This window comes from Oncorhynchus nerka, linkage group LG3 (assembly GCF_034236695.1).
Source record: "Oncorhynchus nerka isolate Pitt River linkage group LG3, Oner_Uvic_2.0, whole genome shotgun sequence".
NCBI classification, from domain to species: Eukaryota; Metazoa; Chordata; class Actinopteri; order Salmoniformes; family Salmonidae; genus Oncorhynchus; species Oncorhynchus nerka.
Genome location: NC_088398.1, coordinates 27,639,033 through 27,662,351, shown reverse-complemented (window position 1 = coordinate 27,662,351; position 23,319 = coordinate 27,639,033). Strand labels below are relative to the sequence as shown.

The window sequence follows — 23,319 nt, the reverse complement described above, 5'->3', positions numbered from 1 at the left end:
GAGGCTCTTTGCTCTTGAGGCTCCTGGCCGTGATAATCTAATCCCTGGCCACAGAACTCTATTTAAAGAGCAAACTAATCCCATCAGATTATACCTTGCCGACGACCACAAAATCACCCAATTCATGCCCCATGACCGTGGGTGGAGAAATCTGTTCACCGCCATAACCGAGGGAAGCAACAAGAGGTCCGTGTTCATTTGAGCATGAAGCATAAAATGTTTTTAAAACATTCCGTAACAGAAAACAAACAATTTCTGTTTCTTATTGGACAAGTCGAGGTAGTCCCTCCCTGGTTCAGTCTGTCTTCTCCTGTTCGGTGCCTAATGAACACGACCCTTGCTGTTAAGGCAGAAAGGGAGTCATTTTACAGAGGGCTGCAGACAGGTGTCATTGGCCCAGATAATGCTAGCGGACAATTGTGATGTGAACACTTCTATTGTCTGCAGCCTGTTCTGTTGTGCTGCTGTTAGAGTGCTTCTTTGTCTCTGTGGATCTTTACAGTCAGTGTACCACCACTACCTTATACTGTATGTCTTCAACTGTCTTCAGCTGTGCCAATATGTTATTCTCTCCTCTCCTCGGTGCTCATCTATTCTGGTCTAAATCACCTAATTCTGTGCAGTGCAGACATCACTGACATGAGTTCTGTGTAGGCTAGTGTATTGCTCTGTGCAGGGTGCTGTAGCACAGAGCTGCTCTGTGTGTTGCGTTCCACTGTGCAGTCCCATGCTGCTGATTTACACAGAATACACACCCACACGACGCCCTTCTCTGTGCTTATGGACGCACACTACCGGTCAAAAGTTTTAGAACAACTACTCATTCAACGGTTTTTCTATATTTTTTTTACCATTTTCTACATTGTAGAATAGTAGTGAAGACATCAACACAATGAAATAACACCTATGGAATCATGTAGTAACCAAAAAAAGTGTTCAACAAATCTAAATATATCTTATATTTGATATTCTTCAAATAGCCAGAAGATAGCCCTATTTGGTCTTCACTATTATTCTACAATGTAGAAAATAGTATAACATTAAGAAAAACCTTTGAATGAGTAGGTGTTGTAAAACTTTTGACCGGTAGTGTACGTGTACATAAGACAGACATACAGATGTTTCTCACAGCAGAAAAATAATCCTGCAGCAACAGACAATGTGAATTATTGTGTGGATTATAATAAATTGACATTTTTGTAGGGGTTGATACATTTTTTTGTTAAGAGATATCAAGTCTGACATTATATATATACAGTGGGGCAAAAAAAGTATTTAGTCAGCCACCAATTGGGCAAGGTCTCCCACTTAAAAAGATGAGAGAGGCCTGTCATTTTCATCATAGGTACACTTCAACTATGACAGACAAAATGAGGGAAAAAATTTCAGAAAATCACATTGTATAATTCTTTATGAATTTATTTGCAAATTATGGTGGAAAATAAGTATTTGGTCACCTACAAACAAGCAAGATTTCTGGCTCTCACAGACCTGTAACTTCTTCTTTAAGAGGCTCCTCCGTCCTCCACTCGTTACCTATATTAATGGCACCTGTTTGAACTTGTTATCAGTATAAAATACACCTGTCCACAACCTCAAACAGTCACACTCCAAACTCCACTGTGGCCAAGACCAAAGAGCTGTCAAAGGACACCAGAAACAAAATTGTAGACCTGCCCCAGGCTGGGAAGACTGAATCTGCAATAGGTAAGCAGCTTGGTTTGAAGAAATCAACTGTGGGAGCAATTATTAGGAAATGGAAGACATACAAGACCACTGATAATCTCCCTCGATCTGGGGCTCCATGCAAGATCTCACCCCGTGGGGTCAAAATGATCACAAGAACGGTGAGCAAAAATCCCAGAACCACACGGGGGGACCTAGTGAGTGACCTGCAGAGAGCTGGGACCAAAGTAAGAAGCATTTCAAGGTCCTGGAGTGGCCTAGCCAGTCTCCAGATCTCAACCCCATGGAAAATCTTTGGAGGGAGTTGAAGGTCCGTGTTGCCCAGCAACAGCCCCGAAACATCACTGCTCTAGAGGAGATATGCATGGAGGAATGGGCCAAAATACCAGCAACAGTGTGTGAAAACCTTGTCTGTCATAGTTGAAGTGTACCTATGATGAAAATTACAGGCCTCTCTCATCTTTTTAAGTGGGAGAACTTGCACAATTGGTGGCTGACTAAATACTTTTTTGCCCCACTATATATACACACACTTTTTTCCCCTCCCCAATTTCATGATATCCAATTACGATCTTGTTTCATCGAGGCGACGGTTGAGTCATGCGTCCTCCATACCCCCATACCGTGCTCTAGCGACAAGGAGCGCAATGAGCCAAGTAAAGCCACACCGGCAAACCCTCCTCTAACCCGGATGACACTGGGACAATTGTGCACCTCCCCATGGGATGCCTGGTCACTGCTGAGATTGAACCCAGGCCTTTAGTGACGTCTTAGACCGCTGCGCCACTCGGGAGGCCCCAAGTTTGACATTTTGTAAGTGGAAAAGAAAACGTGGAAATTGCTAACTTTAGAAGCTGTTTTAAATCTTGGATACACTACACCCCTCAAATGCAATGCAAATATGGACCTCGAAGCCAGTGCCATTGCGTTTTTTTCATTATTCCCGTGTAATCAAGGACTGATTTACACCTGGGACACCAGGTGGATGCAATTTATTATCAGGTACAAAAGAAAACCAGCATTCTCCAGACCTCGTAGGGTAAGAGTTGAATACCGTTGCACTACATGTTTGCATTTCAAATTTGAGAACGTACACCTGTACAGGTCTTGTTGATGTTTCCATCAGTAATGCATCCTCACACAGCTACGGTATATACAGTTGATGTCAGAAGTTTACATACACTTAGGTTGGAGTCATTTAAACACATTTTTCAACCACTCCACAAATTTCTTGTCAACAAACTATAGTTTTGGCAAGTCGGTTAGGACATCTACTTTGTGCATGACACAAGTCATTTTTCCAACAATTGTTTACAGACAGATTATTTCACTTATAATTCACTGTATCACAATTCCAGTGGGTCAGAAGTTAACATACACTAAGTTGACTGTGCCTTGAAACAGCTTGGAAAATTACGGAAAATTATGTTATGGCTTCTGATAGGCTAATTGACATCATTTGAGTCAATTGGAGGTGTACCTGTGGATGTATTTCAAGGCCTACCTTCAAACTCAGTGCCTCTTTTCTTGACATCATGGGAAAATCAAATCAAATCAGCCAAGACCTCAGAAAAAAATTGTAGACCTCCAAAAGTCTGATTCATCCTTGGGAGCAATTTCCAAACGCCTGAAGGTACCACGTTCATCTGTAGAAACAATTAGTACGCAAGTATAAACACCATGCAGCCGTCATACCGCTCAGGAAGGAGACGCGTTCTGTCTCCTAGAGATGAACGTACTTTGGTGTGAAAGTGCAAATCAATCGCAGAATAACTGCAATGAAACTTGTGAAGATGCTGGAGGAAACAGGTACAAAAGTATCTATATCCACAGTAAAACGAGTCCTATATCAACATAACCTGAAAGGCCGCTCAGCAAGGAAGAAGCCACTACTACAAAACCACCATAAAAAGCCCGACTACGGTTTGCAACTGCACATGGGGACAAAGATCATACTTTTTGGAGAAATGTCCTCTGTCTGATGAAACAAAAATTGAACTGTTTGGCCATAATGACCATTGTTATGTTTGGAGGAAAAGGGGGAGGCTTGCAATCCGAAGAACACCATCCCAACCGTGAAGCACGGGGGTGGCAGTATCATGTTGCTGGGGTGCTTTGCTGCAGGAGGGACTAGTGCACTTCACAAAATAGATGACATCATGAGGATGGATAATTATGTGGATATATTGAAGAAACATCTCAAGACATCAGTCAGGAAGTTAAAGCTTGGTCACAAATGGGTCTTCCAAATGGACAATGACCCCAAGCATACAGTACTTACAAAGTTGTGGCAAAATGGACAACAAAGTCAAGGTATTGGAGTGGCCATCACAAAGCCCTGACCTCAATCCTATAGAACATTTGTGTGCAAAACTGAAAAAGCGTGTGAAAAAGCAAGGAGGCATACAAATCTGACTCGGTTACATCAGCTCTGTCAGGAGGAATGGGTCAAAATTCACCCAACTTATTGTGGGAAGCATGTGGAAGGCTACCTGAAACGTTTGACCCAAGTTAAACAATTTAAAGGTAATGCTACCAGATACTAATTGAGTGTATGTAAACTTCTGACCCACTGGGAATGTGATGAAAGGAATACAAGCTGAAATAAGTCATTCTCTCTATTTTTCTGAAATTTCACATTCTTAAAATAAAGTGGTGATCCTAACTGACCTAAGACAGGGAATTTTTACTTGGATGAAATATCAGGAATTGTGAAACTGAGTTTAAACGTATTTGTCTAAGTTGTATGTAAACGTCCGACTTCAACTGTACTGTAACGGCCGTTGTTGGTGGAAGAAGGTGAGGACCAAAGCGCAGCGTGGTATGTGTTCATGATGTTAATATTTAATTAATCAAACTGAACACTGAAATACAAAACAACAAAGTGAAAGAACGAAATGACAACGAAACAGTCCTGTCTGGTGAAGACCCACAACAGAAAATAATCACCCACAACTCAAGGGTGAAAACAGGCTACCTAAGTATGGTTCTCAATCAGGGAGAACTATTGACAGCTGCCTCTGATTGAGAACCATACCAGGCCAAACACAGAAATTCCAAATCATAGAAAAAAGAACATAGACTGCCCACCCCACCTCACGCCCTGACCATACTAGAACAAAGACAAAAACAACGGAACTAAGGTCACAAAGTGATGTACGTGAAACCATGCTAGACATCTAGCCTAAATGCTGCAAAATCACACTCCCACTCACACACACACATATACACACAGGCAGAGTGTGTTGTGTAAAGCAGGGCAGAAGCTCGGCCCGATGTGAAAATAATAAAAGGAGTAGCAAATCCTTTCGCTTATTTGTTGTGTAACAGGACTGAGGGTTTATCATCGCTTGGGCAGACCGAGAGAGAGACACGCACAGCCCAGGTCTCTGTCGTCACGGCAACCTGGCGGCCCGCCTGCCAGGTGAATCCCGTTGGAATCGTTGAGCTCCGTCACTGACTGTCTTGAGTTCTCCAGAGAACCTGTAGACGTGCCGTAATCACCGCTGTTTACCTGTATGGTAATGTGCAGCTGCGTGTGTTCAGCTTCGCTGTGCATAGTAGTCCGCTCAACCCTCTGATGACATCATTGTCTATGTCACCTTACTCATCGTTTACCTCACATTACCATACTAAAAACCATTGCAGAAATGTCATTATCTCACCCCAGGTATATTTATAATATACCCCACCAGGACATTCTGTTATAGGTGACTGATGCACTGTTAAAAGGAAGTGTTTTGTAACACTAAAACTAGTAGCAACTAAGCTGCCACCATCGTTAAGGAGACGAAACCTTAACTTTCCTCGAGTTTTGAAACACATGGGTGTAAGGGGGTAATGATACAGATTTACTGTGTTCTGAAACATTCATCCTGAGGTGTTCCGAAACATGACATAGTGTGTTGTAACACCACTTAATCAAGAGTTGGGCAACATCTTGCAAGAGACTGGGAAAAAGTTGAGGACACTATTATCGTGTTTCGAGTCCTGTCTAGTGCAGAATAAGATCCCTTCTTCTGAAGTTTCTAAATACTGTAAATGGGAGTCCCTCCTCTTGTTGTATATTCCTTGCTCTTATACGGTATACTGATAAACGCCTCTTTGGTCATTCCCAAAGGTCAAATGTACAGTATTATGCTCAAACAAAAGATGCACGAAAATATAGTTTTGTGAAAATACAAATTATTAACGTTTGTCCAGGATAATAACTCATGAGCACAAAATGTGTTTTTCAGGACATGATTTTGAAGCTTCAAATGCTTCCTTATCTTTGTAGATATAAGTGTTCTGCTACCTCGTTTTACCTCTGCTGCTATGACCTACATAGCCCTAAATATTTTGGATTGTAACATCATTTATAATCTCACAAATGGGCCTGGCAACTGTAGCCTGTAATTAGTGCCATTGTCTACGCTAGGAAAAATATTCAATTCCCAGTGTCTTCTTTAAAATGTTAATTAAAGAGTCAATATGTACGCTATAAACTATTAGCATTTCAAACCATGTGATTGTATGAGAGGCACAGTTTGCCAAAATCTGCTTTTTGATGTGGCCTTTTACATGCATTGAAACACTAACAATGGTTTTCACAAGACGGCCTTTAAAACATTCCTATTTCTGCGTTTCAGAGTACCTCTGTTCTGTTTTCAAATACATTCAGTGGTATTATAACACTGACATTGGGTTTACATTCAAACACCGTCCGTAGACTTACAACCATTATCTAAAATCGACCCCTTTGCCCCCCCCCCCATACATCAGCGTTTCCCAAACTCGGTCCTGGGGACCCTAAGGGGTACACATCTAGTTTTTGCCCTAGCACCATACATCTGATTCATATAATTAACGAATCAGTGGTAGTGTTTGGGCAAAAACCGAAACGTGCAACCCTTGGGGTCCCCAGGATCGAGTTTAGGAAACGCTGACGTATGTCTAAGCAATGTAGTGAACTTTCCACCGAGCTTATCGAAGGGCAAGATGGATTTAGATCCATATCACCCTCGTCAATCAAATCCTCTCTGATCGTCACAGTTAATTGTACCTTTTAATTCAACAGGGAGTCCCATTGAGACCGAGGTCTTTTTCACAAGGGAGGCCCAACATTTTACAATTTCTACACATTTTAGAAAATAAAAGAGAATTTTAAAAATACAAGTCCACAGGTCATAGGTCGATTTTTGGATTGGGCGACGGTATTTCAGAAGCACTGGTAGTCGTTGTAGGAGACGCTATGGCTCTAGTGTTCTCTGGCGCAGGCAGGTTGTGGCTCCAGACTCAAGTCAATCCACCAGCCCAGGTTCCTCTCTCTCTCTCTCTCTCTCTCTCTCTCTCTCTTAGAGAACAAAGCAGGGTGGAGACCTCGAGGGGCTCGAGGCAGACCAATGTATCGTGCTGGTATTTCTGGATCAGACACGTCCTCTGAAACCACCTGTGACAGACATCACTACGTCCTTACTTCTGCTTGTTTTTAACCTCGTATATCTGAACGTTGACCTTTTAGCATTTCAAGTGGAAGGGGCCTCCAAATCAAACCATTTGAATGTATCTGTATTAGCAAATCCCACGCAACACGAGGAGACATTTGGGTAGATGCAGTATCAAACTATGCAGAGTCATGATGTTAGATACTAACACACAGTGACTCTGGTGTTATTCTGTGTTGCCTTTGGGATGCAGAAAGAGACTCCTGTCTTCAACATGCATGTAGCACCCATAAGCCATAAGCTGACAGAAAGAGGAAGCCTAATCCTATCAGATTCTCCCCCATAGGAGCTTTCTGGGCTAGGAGTGTTTGGCGATTGGAGAGCATGTAGCATTTTCTTGCTGTGGTTGGAGCCTGCGGTTCACCCTCTCTCTCTCTTGCTCAACCATTCACATAATCTCTTGTTTTGTCTTTATCTCGTTTCTCATACTATTTTTATCTATATATATATATTATATATATATATATATATATCTCACTCGCTCACGCTCTCTCTCTTTTCAGAGGGAGCTTTCATTCTTAGTTTATACTTTCCACTTGGGGAGTTAACAACCAAGGCTGATGTTCACCAGCGGGAATCAGTCAGCCCTGTAAAGACATGACACAGATGTCCATGGTTCTGCTATCAATAACATCATTGTAATGTCTCAGAGGCAGTTTGAAGGAACTATTTTACATGTTGATTCCTTGTAAACAGACCTGGGTTCAAATACTATTTTAAATCATTTCAAATACTTGATCTGAGATTGATTGATCTTGGCTGGCTCAATCAACCAATAGAATAGTTCCAAAACTCAAACCTTGCCAATCCGGCACTCCTGGAAGGCTAGAGCAAATGCTCAAGGTAGTTGAAAGATTTCAAGTAATATTTGAGCCCAGGTCTGCTTGTGAACTCCTTGTAAAGTCCTGTGTGAAACTGTGAAATATCAAACACCTAAAGTAGTGGTTTTCCTGTGTGCTGGTTCTGAGGCCCCAGGCAGATGTTTCTCTCTGTTCCCAGACCAATAGTGAAGTGGACTCCGTGTCACAGTAACAAGGTATTTGTTTCGAAGAAATTGGATTTCACCCACTGGTTATTTTATTTCGGTTGCACCTTGTTGTGCTATTGTATTTGTTTTGAACAGTTTAAACCAAGTTAGTGTTTGAGCATCCACAGTCTCCATTGAGCTGAGAAGTTCTCTGTGAAACCACGCCCATATATATATATATATATATGTGTGTGTGTGTGTGTGTGTGTGTGTGAGAGAGAGAGATTCTCTCTTCATCCCTATGTGCCGTATCTCTTCACCTCATCCTCCTTTGCACTTCTTTTTCTATAATGTGTACATGCTATGTTATCGTCAGGTTTTGACTTTCACGCTAGACTAAGATTAAAAAGGATTAGAAGGGACTAGACAACAACGAAACGACAACTTCTTCCCGTCTATTCTTTTTGTTCCTGTTTTGTGTGTGTGTGTGTGTGTGTGTGTTGCTGTGGGGCTGACTGGAAGTGTCTCTCGTGGGCCTGCGCTGCGGAGGGGGAATGCACGGGGAGTTCAGTGACCTAATTGCATTCCAGAGTGGCTCATTTAAGTTGCTGTTCCAGGGGTTATTCTGGGCTGCCTACACAGGGGGTCGTAGGGAGAGAAGACCCTGGGACAGACCCTGGGATGGAGGTTCCATATGGGAGTCTCATCGCAGCCTACTACGCTCTCCCTCGCCTCAGTCACAACTAGTCCACAAGAAACCTGTTAGAACTGGTTTGGCAAAGAGCTCGAAATGACCAAAACAAACAAATGCATCTTATCAACTGTCCAAGTGTGTTTCCAGTTCTAACATCTTCTATTTTTGTTTTCATTTATCTGTAAAACCAGATGTCTTGTCTTGGGAGCTTAAACCTTGTCTCGGGAATTGCCAGGGATCTCGCAATACGATATTATCACGATACATAGGTGCTGATACGATATGTATTGCGATTCTCACGATTGCAAGTCGATATTGTGTTTTATTGTGATTTGATTCCCCGAACGAATTGTTCACTGTATCTGCTGCACAGAGACAAAAGATAGAATGAGAAAACTAGTTTTGATCAGTCAAAGTACTGAAAACATGTTGGCTCACTATTCTTTAAGGAAGATGGTGAACAAGCTATTGGATGGACCAGAGTTTGGCTCAGGTGCAGTCGACTAGCGCTAGCTAACAATAGCAAAAACAAAAAAAAGAATAACCATCCGATTAGCAAAAAAATAAATATAGATACAAATGTTCTCCTCTGCTCCTGACTGCATGTGCTGCCATTCAAGTCAGTGATGGCATAATGGGTGGACTGGCGGCCATTGTGGGTGTATCTATAGGGGCAAAGCAGGAAATGAAAGCAGGAAGTGTACCCATCAATATTTGTTGATTCAACTCAACTGACGTTACAAAAAATACATTCCATTACATGAGCCATATCAGTTTACGGGTGCGTACGTACATTTGCTCTGGCTATCTACTCCGATTTCAGAGCACTCTCATCTGAGTGAGGTGTTCTCTCATTTGTGTCTGGAAGTAGCTAGAAAGCTAGCCAACGTTAGCTTGGGTGCTTGACTGCCATTGTGTGATCAGAACACTCTGATCAACCCTACTCCTCGGCCAGAGGGTCCACTCTGAGCACTCCGAGAGCAAAACACTCTGAATTTCCGAAACAGACAACCTGACAACGCTCTGAGTTTACCAACGCCCGGAGCGCACTCGGGCACTCCAGAGTGAGAGAGAGAAAGCACCCTACATCAGTTGAATGAACATTCTAAATGATTGCATCACAATACCAGGCCGCTATTGCGAGTGTACCCATGGGTTTACCATTCTAGATTACCATGGAAATGATTGCGTCACGATACCAGGGTGCTATTGCGAGTGTACCCATGGGTGTGCCATTAAAATGTCCACGGTTAACGGTTCCATGTCTGTTCTATTTATTCTAATTCTATGTGTGCTGCTGCTGCATTGTGGGTGTCGTTGCCATGTCAACCAAAGGCTTGTTTGCTACAGCGCCTCGCCGGTTTCAGCAAGGAACAACAACGTTTCATCACATTGCCAAGAGTCCATGTTTACCGCAGAAACTGACTCAATTGCCCGGCCGTCCTTTTTTCAGTCAGCTGTTAGTTGATGCAATAATTTCCATGGTGATGTAGACGTTTCACTCAAACGATGTGAGCTGATGTGGCCCATAACAATTACCAAACAAATCAACTTAAAACAACGGTAGTGGATACTTGTTGCCTGTATGTTGGGCTGTCTAATCCAAACGTGAGAAGGATCTGAAAAAAAGGGAAACACACTAAGGCTGCCCACTTATGAAAGACAGTCCCTTAAACCCTGCAGATGTGAGGTTGCAGTTAACTCCAGAGGGCCGTCTGTGTGTGTGTGTGCTTTCCTCTTCCACCCTCACCCCACCACCCCTGTCTGTTTTTCTCACACCACTCGTCAACCACCAGCTGCTCCCCCCAAAAAATGAAATAAATATATATGTCATAGAAAAATATATATGTGTGTGTTCATGTGATTTAGGCAGTTTCTGCGGACTCTTAACATGATAAAACGTTGCCGCTCCTTGCTAAAACAAGAAAGGTGTTGTAGCAAACTAGTCTTCAGTTGCCTTGGCAATTCCCCCTACAATGCAGCAGCATACATTGAAGTATAATTATTACAACAAACTTGGAAATTTGAATGGTAAAAAACAAAAACAAATGTTTACATTTTATTTTCCTCCATAACTGTCAGTTGATCGGTTATGTTCATTGTGCCAGCCCGAATCACTACTTTCAATGTCAAGTCGCTGCTGTATCTCTCAATCTCTCTGGGTGGTTTAGCTCAGTAGTAGTTAGTCTCTGGTTAAGTTAGGTGGTCAACTCTGCATCTTTGTGCGGAATGCTGTCATGAGTAGAGGTCACTCAGATTTATACAAATAGGGCGTTCCTGTGGGAGCAGCTAGGGCTAACGAGCGGTGTGAGAAAAACAGACAGGGAGGGGGGGGAGCACACACACACACACACACACAGCCCTCTGGAGTCAACCATGCAGATGTGTGGGCCAGTCGGGGGACTGTTTTTCCACCAAGGGGGCAGCCTTGGACTAGACAGTGCAACATACAGGCAACAAGTATACAGCACACTACACTCTTAAAAAAAACGGTTCCAATAGGGTTATTGGGTTCTATGTAGAACCTTCTGTGGGAAGGGTTCTACATCAAACACAAAAGGTTTCTACCTCGAATCAAAAAGGGTTCTTCAAATGGTTGTCCTTTAGGTTCTAGATTGCACCTTTTTTCTCTAAGAGTGTACTGTTGTTTTAAGTTGGTTTGTTTGGTAATTGGTATGGTTTCTTACAAGAATGTAGTAAAATTAAGAATTAAGGATATTTTTTTATATCAATGAGCAAAGTAGACAATGATTCCCTAAGCAAAATAGAAAAATGTGAGAACAACTCAAACAGATTCCAAAGTGTCCAGAACAATTCAATTTAAGGGGCTTTATTGGCATGGGAAACATATGTTTACATTGCCAAAACAAGTGAAATAGATCTTAAACGAAAGGGAAATAAACAATAACGGGAAATATTACACTCACACACGTTCCAAAATAATTAAGACTTTTCAAATGTCATATTATGTCGATATATATATTGTTGTAATGATGTGCAAATGATGTACAAAAGGGAAAATAATAAATCAACATAAATATAGGTTGTATTTACAATGGTGTTTGTTCTTCACTGGTTGCCCTTTTCTTGTGGCAACAGGTCACAAATCTTGCTGCTGTGATGGCACACTGTGGTATTTCACCCAATAGATATGGGAGTTTATTAAAATTGGATTTGTCTTTCGATTTCTTTGTGGATCTGTAATCTGAGGGAAATATGTGCCTCTAATATGGTCATACATTTGGCAGAAGGTTATGAATTGCAGCTCAGTTTCCACCTAATTTTGTGGGCAGTGTGCACATAGCCTGTCTTCTCTTGAGAGTCAGGTCTGCCTTTGGTGGCCTTTCTCAATAGCAAGGCTATGCTCACTGAGTCTGTACTTAGTCAAAGATGTCCTTAATTTTTGGTCAGTCACAGTAGTCAGGTATTCTGCCACTGTACACTCTGTTTAGAGCCAAAACATTCATGCTCTGTTTTTTTGTAAATTCTTTCCAATGTGTCAAGTAATTCTCTTTTTGTTTTCTTATGATTTGGTTTTGTCTAATTGTGCTGCTGTCCTGGGGCTCTGTGGGGTCTGTTTGTGATTGTGAACAGAGCCCCAGGACCAGCTTGCTGGTTTATTTCTCTGTAGGTGATGGCTTTGTTATGGAAGGTTTGGGAATCGCTTCCTTTTAGGTGGTTGTAGAATTGAACAGCTCTTTTCTGGATTTTGATAATTAGCGGGCATCGACCATGCATTATTTGGTGTTTTACATTGTACACAGAGGATATATTTGCAGAATTCTGCATGCAGAGTCTCAATTTGGTGTTTGTCCCATTTTGTGAATTCTTGGTTGGTGAACGAACCCCAGACCTCATAACCGTAAAGGGCGATGGGTTCTATAACTGATTCAAGTGTTTTTAGCCAAATCCTAATTGGTATGCCAAATTTTATGTTTCTTTTAATGGCATAGAAGGCCCTTCTTGCCTTGACTGTCAGATTGTTCACAGCTTTGTGGAAGTTACCTGTGGTGCTGATGTTTAGGCCGAGGTATGTATAGTGTTTTTTTGTGCGCTCTAGGGCAACGGTGTCTAGATGGAATTTGTATTTGTGGTCCTGGGAACTGGACCTTTTTTGGAACACCATTATTTTTGTCTTACTGAGATTTACTGTCAGGGCCCAGGTCTGACAGAATCTGTGCAGAAGATCTAGGTGCTGCTGTAGGCCCTCCTTGGTTGGGGACAGAAGAACCAGATCATCAGCAAACAGTAGACATTTGACTTCAGATTCTAGTGGTGGGAGGCCGGGTACTGCAGAACAACTGTTTTTTTGTTGTTGAAAACCCATCTCTCCTTTCGTTGACCATGCGGTCACCCCAGCAGCATGGCCCACTCCGAAATCTAACATGACATTGTTGACCCAAACACCTGCTCTGGTCCCCGTACCCTCCTACAGCCCTCGTACACACACCCAAGCAGTGGGTGCTTTTCATTTGTAAGACCCTTCTCACATAAATAGAGAGACCCCCCTCTCCTCTTCCACCCACCACCCTCCTCCCACCTCACTCTCAAGGGTCTCGAGACAACCAGAGAGAGAAAGAGAGGGGGGAGAGGATCCCTCCATTGTTTTGTCTCTGCTGACACATTCATGGTGGGTTTCTGTTGGGGCTGTGGCTGGGGTTGGGTGGGGGGGTATGGTTGGGGTGAGTATAGGGGACGGAGAATGGGGGGGAGACAATGGACGCCGTGAGCCCCCCGCTGGTCTCCCTGTCTGTGAGCGTGACCTGCTTTGACAGTCCCAGGCCTAGGCCCAGCCAGTCCACAGGGTGCTGGGCTGTGGGACTTCTCTGCTGCCCTCCAACCAAACACTAAATGGGCCTGTCCCACCCACACACAGTGCAGGGCTCACAAATGCATGCAGTGCTCACAAATGCATGCATACACTCGCGCACACACACACACACACACACAGCAGGACTGGGACTACACTAGAACGCAAAGCCCTCATTATTGTCATTCAAGCTAGTACATTCAGCTATATAAACAGGGAGCATGACAAGAAAAGTTAAACAACAAAGTAAGCTACAGAGAATCAAATTGATTCGATTTGTGTTTGTATGCTACAGGCGACACCAATTGGTCATTCATACATGTACATTAACATGCACTCCATACATACATACAAAAGTCATCAGATACCATAACTCCACTGTCTAAAAAGTTGCATGCAGAAGTAATAGCCTGTGCTTTCCCTGTCTTCTTGTCGTTATTTATCCCTCTCTTCTTCTCGTTCTCTGGTTCTCTCCATCACACGGCTTACAGCAGGGCTCTTTGTCTGCATGCCGGGAATGGGGAGGCGAAGCACAGTTTGTTCATAATGGATTATTGATTGGTCTGAGAATCTGCTGGCTTGGGGGTTGATGGAGGGAGAGGCGAGGGGACGGGGGCTCTGTCCACACCACTGCTGTCCTGCCCTGAGCACTGAATGTGTCCACTTTATGAGCCCCTGTCTCTATAACGTGTGTGTGTGTGTGTGTGTGATTTTAAAGAGTTCTCTGTGTTTAATGACCAAAGCACACATGTGACTGACTGTGAAGCTCTCAGTATGTACCAGTCACTTTCAAAGCTTACTCTCTCTCTCTGTATGGAGCAGTGTTCAAATCTCACAGTGTGCATGGACCCCATAGAAATCTGTGTGGATAACTTTTGTAAAAGCACCCCTCTGTTTGGCAATTACATTTTTTTTGTGCGTGTGCAGGCATGTGTGCGTGCGTGTGTCTGTGCGTGTTTTGTGCATTTGTTCACGCGCGCGCGTGTGTGTGAATAAGCAGACCACTTTTCATTTTCTATCCGTATGTGTTCTTCTTAAATGCTGTGCTCTGTGTCTCAATGAGGCTACAACAGACAGCAGGGCTGACGATGCCCCACACTGAAATGGCCCTGAGCCATTTGTTTTAATAAAGCGTATAGTGGTTTGGAAGGAGTGTGTTTTTTTAACGGCCATATCACTCCACCTCCTTCCTCTGTGTTTGGAGATGTGTGTGTTGCACATCTCCGTCTCTCTTCACGGTGTTTGTTGTGATTGAGAGCCCTCCCTCTTGGCTGACGGTGTCGTCCATCACAACGACGAGAGTGCAGCTACAGCCCTCCGCTCCGCTCTCCTCACCCTCTTGCCTTCCTTCCTCGCCTCTCTCTCTACCTGACACACAGAAGAATGTGCTGCAAGACCAGCTCCAGATGTCCCAAGATCCTCCCTGAGATCTGAGATGGAAATAGGCCTCCTTTCTTTGAAGGGCTCCGGATCGATGGGGGGAAAAAAATAGGAGCGGATTTCCTCGTTTCGCACAGCAGCTAGACCTTCAGCTGCCTGAGTTCAACATTTTTGCAGGGGGGAAATGTGTTTTTGTCTTCCTCCCCACTAACAGACCCTTTTTTTTATCTCAGCTGGGAAGGTTTATGTGGGTTTTAAACTCATGGTACGACATGTTAAAAGTGCATCGGTATATCTGACACATTTATAGAGCTACGGTATAATAGACTTAGCCCTTCTCAAACCATGCATCTGTATCAGGGTTGGGATCAACGCTAGCAAGATGGAGTGGGCTACATGACAGCCAAGGCATTCAATTCAAGGTTGGGCTTATCATAGGCTATGAGGAGCTTTTTGGGTCAGCGGGGTGGGGGGAATGAGGGTGGGGGGAATGGGGGTGGACATGTTGAAATCGAGTCTTTGACAAGAAACCCGTGGTGGGTGTAGTTTTTGCATTACTGTAACACTCATCACAGAAGTCCTAATAATGAATGGTAACATTGTTCCTCTGGACACACACGCACGCGCGCACACACACACACACACACACACACACAAAATCTTATACAGCTAACCTTGTGGAGACACACAATGTAGTCCCATTCAAAACCCTATTTTCCCTAACCCCTAAACCGAACCCTAACCTGTACTCTTACCCTAACCTTAACCCAAAAACCTAACCCTAGCTTCTAACCATTAACCTATAACCCTAACACTAATTCTTACCTTAACCCTAAACCCCCTAGAAATAGCATTTGACCTTGTGGGGATGAACAAAATGTCCTCAGATGGTCAAATGTTTGTTTGTTTACTATTCTTGTGGGGACTTTTGGTCCACAGAGACACACGTCCACAGAGACACACATACACACTATTAGCCAATTTGTCATTTTTTTCTTACTTTGTGTTGAGAGGGAAGCACATTGTTTCTCCTTCAGCTAGGCTAATCTCATTACAGTTTAATTTGGACATGTGACCGCCTGGTGGATGACAGGCTTAATGCTCGCTGAAAACTTACCCAATCAGCAAACCCCATTTAATAACAAATAAGATCATTATCCTCTTTTTTTTAACACTTAAACAGGAAGAAATAAACCAGGAAGTATTAAAGGGGCAATCTGCAGTTCGAACAATAACAAAGTGAACACCCCACCACTGATTTGGTAAACAGCTGAGGAATGGGGCTGGAGAAATAGTAACCACTCTCAGACTAAATGGGGAAAGAGACAGATAGGAGGGATATTAAGGAAGAAAAAGGGGGAGAATGAAGATCTGTTCAGATCAAGGTGTTTACTTGTCGGTCCTTTCCAGCAATTCCAAGGTATTGACGCTTTGACTTTAAAACGGATGCCAAACAAAAACCATTGATTTCAAAGTACAACTCTATGCACAAGGAATACTTTTAACAATTGCTACAGAAAATTCAACAAACTCATTTATTGGAAGAACTGTGCAGATGCAAACTTGTGTAACAGAGTTGGGGTAAAATCTCCCTCGGGTTTTTATGCGACCAATGTTTTCCAAAAGCTCTGTTAAATATCTGCCCCGAATTAAAATTCAAAGATGTCTGCAGAGAGAGTGGGGTGTCAGCTATGACATGGTACCTTGAATTTGAAAAAAAAAAACCTCTCAGTTATTGAACTACAGTAACTGAAGTGGATATACACCCGGTAACGGAATTACGGTAACGGAATTACATGACCTGTACTGCACAGAAATGCATAGTTATGTATCTGAATCTCATTCTCCTCATGTTTCACAAGTTTGGACATCACAGTGCAGCACAGTAGAGTGCAGTGCAGTTCAAAACAGCACAGCAGAGCACAGTAGAGTGCAGTGCAGTTCAAAACAGCACAGCAGGGCAGTAGAGTAGAATAGATTAGAGTAGGGTAGAGTAATGCAGGGTTGAGTTCAGTAAAGTGCAGTAGAGCACAGTAGAGTTCCGTACAATACAGTAGAGTGTAGTTCTCGTATAAAAAAAGAATATTCTACTGTACTATCCAAACTTGTCAATCATACGTCTATAATAGGTTCGGATTTGGTCCAGTCCCTTCTGTCTGTGGACGTTAACATCAACTCCAGTGGGGACTGACCACATTTCAACTACTTTTCAATGTCCATGCACGTCCAGTGCTTAGTGGGTGAAAATGCTGGTTACATTAAATGGAAAGAGAGGTGCCTTATGGGTAGGTGTCAGTAAGTGCTGGGAGAGGTGACATTAACTGGAGAGAGAGGCTGAGAGAGAGGGAGGGGTTGTTATCAACTGAACATAACTGTGTGCCAGTGGAAGGGAGGATAGAGAGCTAGTTTGTGACTACTCTGATTTCCCGTTGTAGCCAATTCAGTTGCGGTAATTCCGTTACTGATTTTTGGGTAACTTCGTTACCAATTTGGTAAAGGAATTATGAGTTTGAATCACTTAATACTTCATAAACCAATGGAAATGCCCTTATGTAATTTGCTTAAGGCTTGTTTTAGTGTGATTTAGTCAAGTTTATAGTCTCTTAGTTTTTTTTTGTGATTGCTAATATATTTTCTTTGAGGCTCAATGCTTTGCCAGTAAAATCATTCAGTCTTAGACTTGACTTTAATCAAATCAAATCAAAGTGTATTGGTTGCGAACACAGATTTGTAGATGTTGTCGCAGGTGCAGCGAATTTCTTACGTTGCACTAATATATAGCAATAGAATAACAGTCCACACATAATCCAAAAAGTAAAAAAAAGGATAACAAGAAATTAAGAAATATCAGAACACTGAGCGCACAAAACATTAGGTACACCTGCTCTATCCATGACATAGAGTGACAAGGTGAATTCAGGTGAAAGCGACGATCCATTATTCATGTCACCTTTTTTAAATCCACTTCAATCAGTGTAGATGAAGAGGCGGAGACAAGTTAAGGGAAGCATTTAAAGCCCTGAGACAATTCTGACATGCTTTGGTGGTTTGTGCTATTCAGTGTGAATAGGCAAAATATTGAAGTGCCTTTAAAAGGGGTATGGAAGCCGGCGCCAGACACACCGGTTTGTATCAAGAAGTGCAACACTCGGAACAGTTTCCTGTGTGTATCAAGAATGGTCCACCGTCCAAAGGACATCCAGACAACTTGACACAACTGTGGGAAGCATTGGAGTCAACATGGGCCAGCATCCCTGTGGAAGGCTTTCAACACCTTGTAGAGTCCACGCCTCAACGGATTTAGGGTGCTCTGAGGGCAAAAGGGTGCAACTCAATAATAGGTGTTCCTAATGTTTTGTACACTCAGAGTATATAAATGGTGTGTATAGACAGTGTGGACAGGATATGAATAGAAAAGTTGTGTACAGCACTAGGTATACAGAATAAGCCATGAATACAATACAGTATATCCATATAAAGTTAGTAAAAACAGTATGTAAACATTATTTAAGTGTCCAGTGTTCGATGGCTGTGTACATAGGGCAGCAGTCTCTTAAGTGGAAGGGTAGAGTGCTTTGATGCACCTGTACTGTCTCACTTATTTAACAGTGAGTGTTTAGCATTTTAGGCTGTGCCTGGCATTCAGACCTTGAATCTTTCAGTAAATCCTCAATGAAACATACTGTCTTCAGCACCTTCGAGAACACCACCACTAGCGCTTTGTTTTTGTTTTTGGGGGGTAGAGGTGAAACCAAAGTCTTCAACCGGTTTTGACTTTAAGCGGCTTATGTTTGTAACATGTGGACCAGTGAAATCTTGCGTCTGAGGTACTCTCTCTCTGATACAAGTACAATGGGCTTTCCTCAATACGTATCGCATTCATGCCTGACTTGCTGTTGACATATTGCTCAATCCGTATGATGTCCATGTGCAGCAGATGAGAACTGCTTTGTGATAACTTGCACAGGCACAGTTAAAGTGACATATGGTGTTGTACTCTCCCCGTGTTAAAGCAACACCATTTACTCACTGTGATGGCTGTGTGTGTGTGTGTGTGTGTGTGTTGATAGCCCGTCATTTCCCACCTCATCCTCGATTATACACTTATAACGATAGTCAGTCACTCAGCCCGGTGAGCTATGAGCTGTGGATGATGTAATAACCTGTAATCATGCTGTCAATCATCCTTCCTCATAACTCCAACTCACTCCTCTGTCATTCTCCCTTTCTATATATGTATTATTCCTTTTAGTCTCTTCTGGTATCTTTTCAAATTGAAATGAATCTGAATACAGTAAGGGGCTTTTCGAGGTAAAAAGGTTCTCATTAGTTGGTGCCTTTTTCCTTTGTTGGTATGTGTCCTGCACTTCAATTGGGCTTTTGTTGAGTCTACATTCAGAATTGTGGAACTTGCAACAGTGAGATTGAGACATGAGAGAGAGTGTAAAGCAACTCATAAATGATCTCTCGCTCTCTCTCTCTCTCTCTCTCTCTCTCTCTCTCTCTCTCTCTCTTTACCCTGGAAGAGTAGAAAGAGCCACTTCCTGTTGTGTGCTTAAGATCCCTGCCATGTGATAGTGTCAGTTGAAGCGGGCGTGGGGAATATGGTGGCTAGGCTCAGGCTGCTGGCGCTGATCCTGCTGATGTGAATGAACGTTGCACTGCGGTGCGATTGTGTGCAAAGTGTCGACTCAGCTGGAGTGGCGTCAGTGGCAGCGCCATGCACAATCACACACAATGTGGCCCTCTCTGTCTGACACTTCAACAGACCTACATATGATATCACCCCAAACACACGCTACTTACATAGAAACGTACACACGTGCGGCATGCTCTGACACATACCTGGAGTTATGAATATGCAAATGTGTAATGGATCACTGTGGGTGAAGTGGTATGCTTTGGCTATGCTAACGCTGTCTCTTTGTTCTGTCTCTCTCGCTCTCTCTCCTTTTCTGTATTGCCAAAATAACTATGTTGATTATTGACAATTCAATAAGATATAAAAGACATTTAGAAACATTTATCAGAATTAGTGAGTACTCATTTGATCTCTCTCTCTCTCTCTCTCTCTCTCTCTCTCTCTCTCTCTCTCTCTCTCTCTCTCTCTCTCTCTCTCTCTCTCTCTCTCTCTCTCTCTCAGGGTGAGGACCTGCACAGGCTGTGCAGAGAGCTCACAGAGAGTGATGCAACCTGGAAGCTGCTGATATGCTGAAAAATAAAGCCAAAGAAAGGCCAGCCAGTGAACTGAACAGGAGAGGAGACATGGAGTAACAGTGTCAGCCAGAGATAGAGCTTGTTAATGTGTTGCCATATACCATGACTGATTCCTTCTGACACAGTGTACGGTACCCAGAGATGTACGATTCCCGATAGTGCTGTGTAAGCTATTTTATAAAGGGCCGTATAGCAGGTATAGAGACATTGACAGTGTTGGATTCACTGACTGTCAGGGCATGGATGAAGACAGATAGATGGCGTACTGAAGATAGATGGCAAAAGACTGTTGAACACGGGCTAAATAACACTGGATGCACCCTTACAGTTGGCAGTGGATGAGCACGGACAGATAGAATTGGGATTGGCTGATACAGACGGAGAACGCAAGAGCTAGATGAGCTACTGCAGATAGCAGTGCAGATCCACTGTTAGCGAGCTAGCGCAGGCAGGGAGTGGGAGGCTTAGCACCATGAACCCCAGAGAGAGCGGAGGAGGAGGAGTGGAGGCCATGGAGACTCAGGCGGGAGGGCTGGAGGTGAGGGAGGAGGGAGGCCAAGCCAGCCACGGAGGAGATGGAGAAGAGGGGGAAGAAGACAAGGCCTCAGCCTACGACTGCAACGTGTGTGGCCGCAGCTTCCCCTTCCAGAGCTCTCTGTCGCAGCACATGCGGCGCCACACAGGCGCACGTCCCTACAAGTGCCCCTACTGCGACCACCGCGCCTCCCAGAAGGGCAACCTCAAGGTCCACATCCGCAGCACAAGCTGCGCACGCTCACTAGCCACCACCCCGAGGAGGAGGAGGGGCCGGAGGAGGAAGAGGACGGGTCAGTTGAAGTTGGTGTGTCTGAGGGCCTGGACGGTGGAACCAGTCCGACGAGGAGCAGCTCGGCCTGTAACAGGGTCGTCAACGGAGACGCTAACACAGAAGAGGGCATAGGGAAGACGGCGGTGAGGAGCGTCAAAAGGGAGAAGTCGAGCTCTGAGCAGCGGCCATATTGCTGCCGTCTGTGCGGGTACCAGACCCAGCGCGAGGACCAACTCCTCAGTCACATCGAGAAGGTCCACATCACAGCCGACATGGAGGACGAGACTAACCCAGTGAGTCAGGAGGCAGTGGCAACGGAGGGAGAAGCAGGGACTCAGGTCACTGATGGGGCCTTCCCCTGTGAGACGTGTGGCCAGGTGTTCACACAGGCCTGGTTCCTTAAGTCCCACATGAAGAAACACGCAGGCCTCCTTGAGCATTGTTGTCGGGTGTGCGGCCGCCGCTTCAGGGAAGCCTGGTTCCTCAAGAGCCACATGAAGACCCACAATGGCTCCAAGGCCTCCGGCCGGGGGAAACCCAAGGCAGACTCCCAAGAGGCCGCGGCCACCATCAACGACGTGGCCCAAGACCCAGAGACCAATGTGACCTCCACAAGCCTTTACCAGGTTTGCTCCAAGTGTGGAAACCTGTTCCATGACCGAGAGAGTCTGAAGGCCCACGAGAAGATCCACAGCCAGGCTAAGCAGCTGACACAGGGCCAGAGAAGACCTAGCGATAACGGGGACTGTCTCGGTGCCAAAAGGCGCCTCCTGGACTACCTCAGCCTCCGGCCAGCTGTCGAAGAAAAACCCCAGGAAGAGAAGAGGCACTTAGGCCAGAGGATCCCCGAGCTGGACCCAGTTTGTAGCTACCAGGCCTGGCAGCTGGCTACGCGGGGCAGGGTTCTTGAGCCTGTGGAGGCATACAGTATAAAGGCAGGTGGAGAAGGGGATGAGGTCCTGGCTGGAGGGACCGTGGTGTACGAGAAGGAGAGCAGCCACTACATCCTGGAGGGCCAGCAGAGGGAGCGACGTTCTGGGAGACGCAGCAGCGCCAGTGGGGGAGGGGGTAGTAGCCACCACACGTCCCCTGGGGAGCACACTCCCGAGAGCCTGAGCGACTCAGAGTACCGTCCCTCCTCCCGCCAGGGCCGACGTTCCTCCTCTTCCCAGCAGAGCCAGTCCAAGTCCACCGAGTGCTTCGAGTGCGGAAAGGTGTTCCGCAGCCGCCACCAGATGATTGTGCACCAGAGGGTCCACCAGAGGCGAGACGGGGGCAGGGGTTCCGGGTCCGGAGGGGACAACAGGGCAGGGCAAGGAGCGGACCGCTGGGGATCCACCAGTGATCCTGAATCAGGCTCCCCTAGCAGGCCCAGCACCCCAGGGTACGGGAACTCACCACCAGCCTCCACCCTGGGAGAGGACGCCCCTGAGATGGGCACCGCCAACGCAGTCCCACTGACAGGTTAGTGAACATACCTCGACTGTTATTTAAGTAGTTACTGACCCTAATTTAAGCCCTCTGTCGTGTGACCGTAGTTGGATTAGTGAGGGGGGAATTGGGCAATATTTGAGAGGAAATAGAATGTGAACAAACCCTTTCTCTGACAACAGCAAGATATTTAGCTCTGTTCTCAATAGATCCAAGAGATAAGCTTCAATGTAAGGACTATGTTAAGCATGCTGTAGGAGCTCATTCCTTTTCAAGCTCTTTCAAGGCCCCTGTTCCTGACAGTCTCCCATTAGCAAACATCTGTTGGTGAGATCCCTATCATTGTGATTCCATCTCGTCAACTCAGCCCCACATGGAGTGGGGACATGAGCCACCCTGTGGCGATAGTTGGAACTGCTCAGGATCTGTTTTTGAGTGTGCTTTACATAAACAAGATGATAGACTGTATCATGTCAGGTCATTATATTCTCATTTGTGTTCAAGCCACTGTTGAAAACAACAAGACGGTTGACAAAAGCAGACCAAGATGAAAAGTCAGTGGGTGGTTTGATGAAAGCTTGTGCTTTGAAAGTGGCTTTACAATGGAGATGGAATTTTTGGAATGCCTATCATTTCTTCACCCCTTTGAGCAATAAACACTGGGAACAAATAATGATAAACATATAGATCTTGGTTGATTTAAGATTCAAGATGGCTTGGTATGTATGTTCTTCAGTAGGGTACAGACAGGTATTTGAGTGGGTGTCCGTGTTGGCACTAACTTGTTGAAAATATGTCTCTGCTTATCATGTTTTCATACACAGTTAAGAATCAGAGCTT

The 23,319-nt window shown here is 44.4% G+C and overlaps 1 protein-coding gene across 1 annotated transcript in view; it reads left to right on the top strand.

Annotated features, from left to right (window-relative positions):
- The window catches only part of LOC115106087 (zinc finger protein 516-like), a 52,364-nt gene that overhangs the window by 14,296 nt on the left and 14,749 nt on the right, over positions 1-23,319 (top strand). The window contains 2 exon segments of the mRNA XM_029628657.2: positions 20,167-20,995; positions 20,998-22,512. Of these exon segments, the coding sequence (XP_029484517.2) occupies positions 20,713-20,995; positions 20,998-22,512 (1,798 nt within the window). The 5' untranslated portion in view covers positions 20,167-20,712.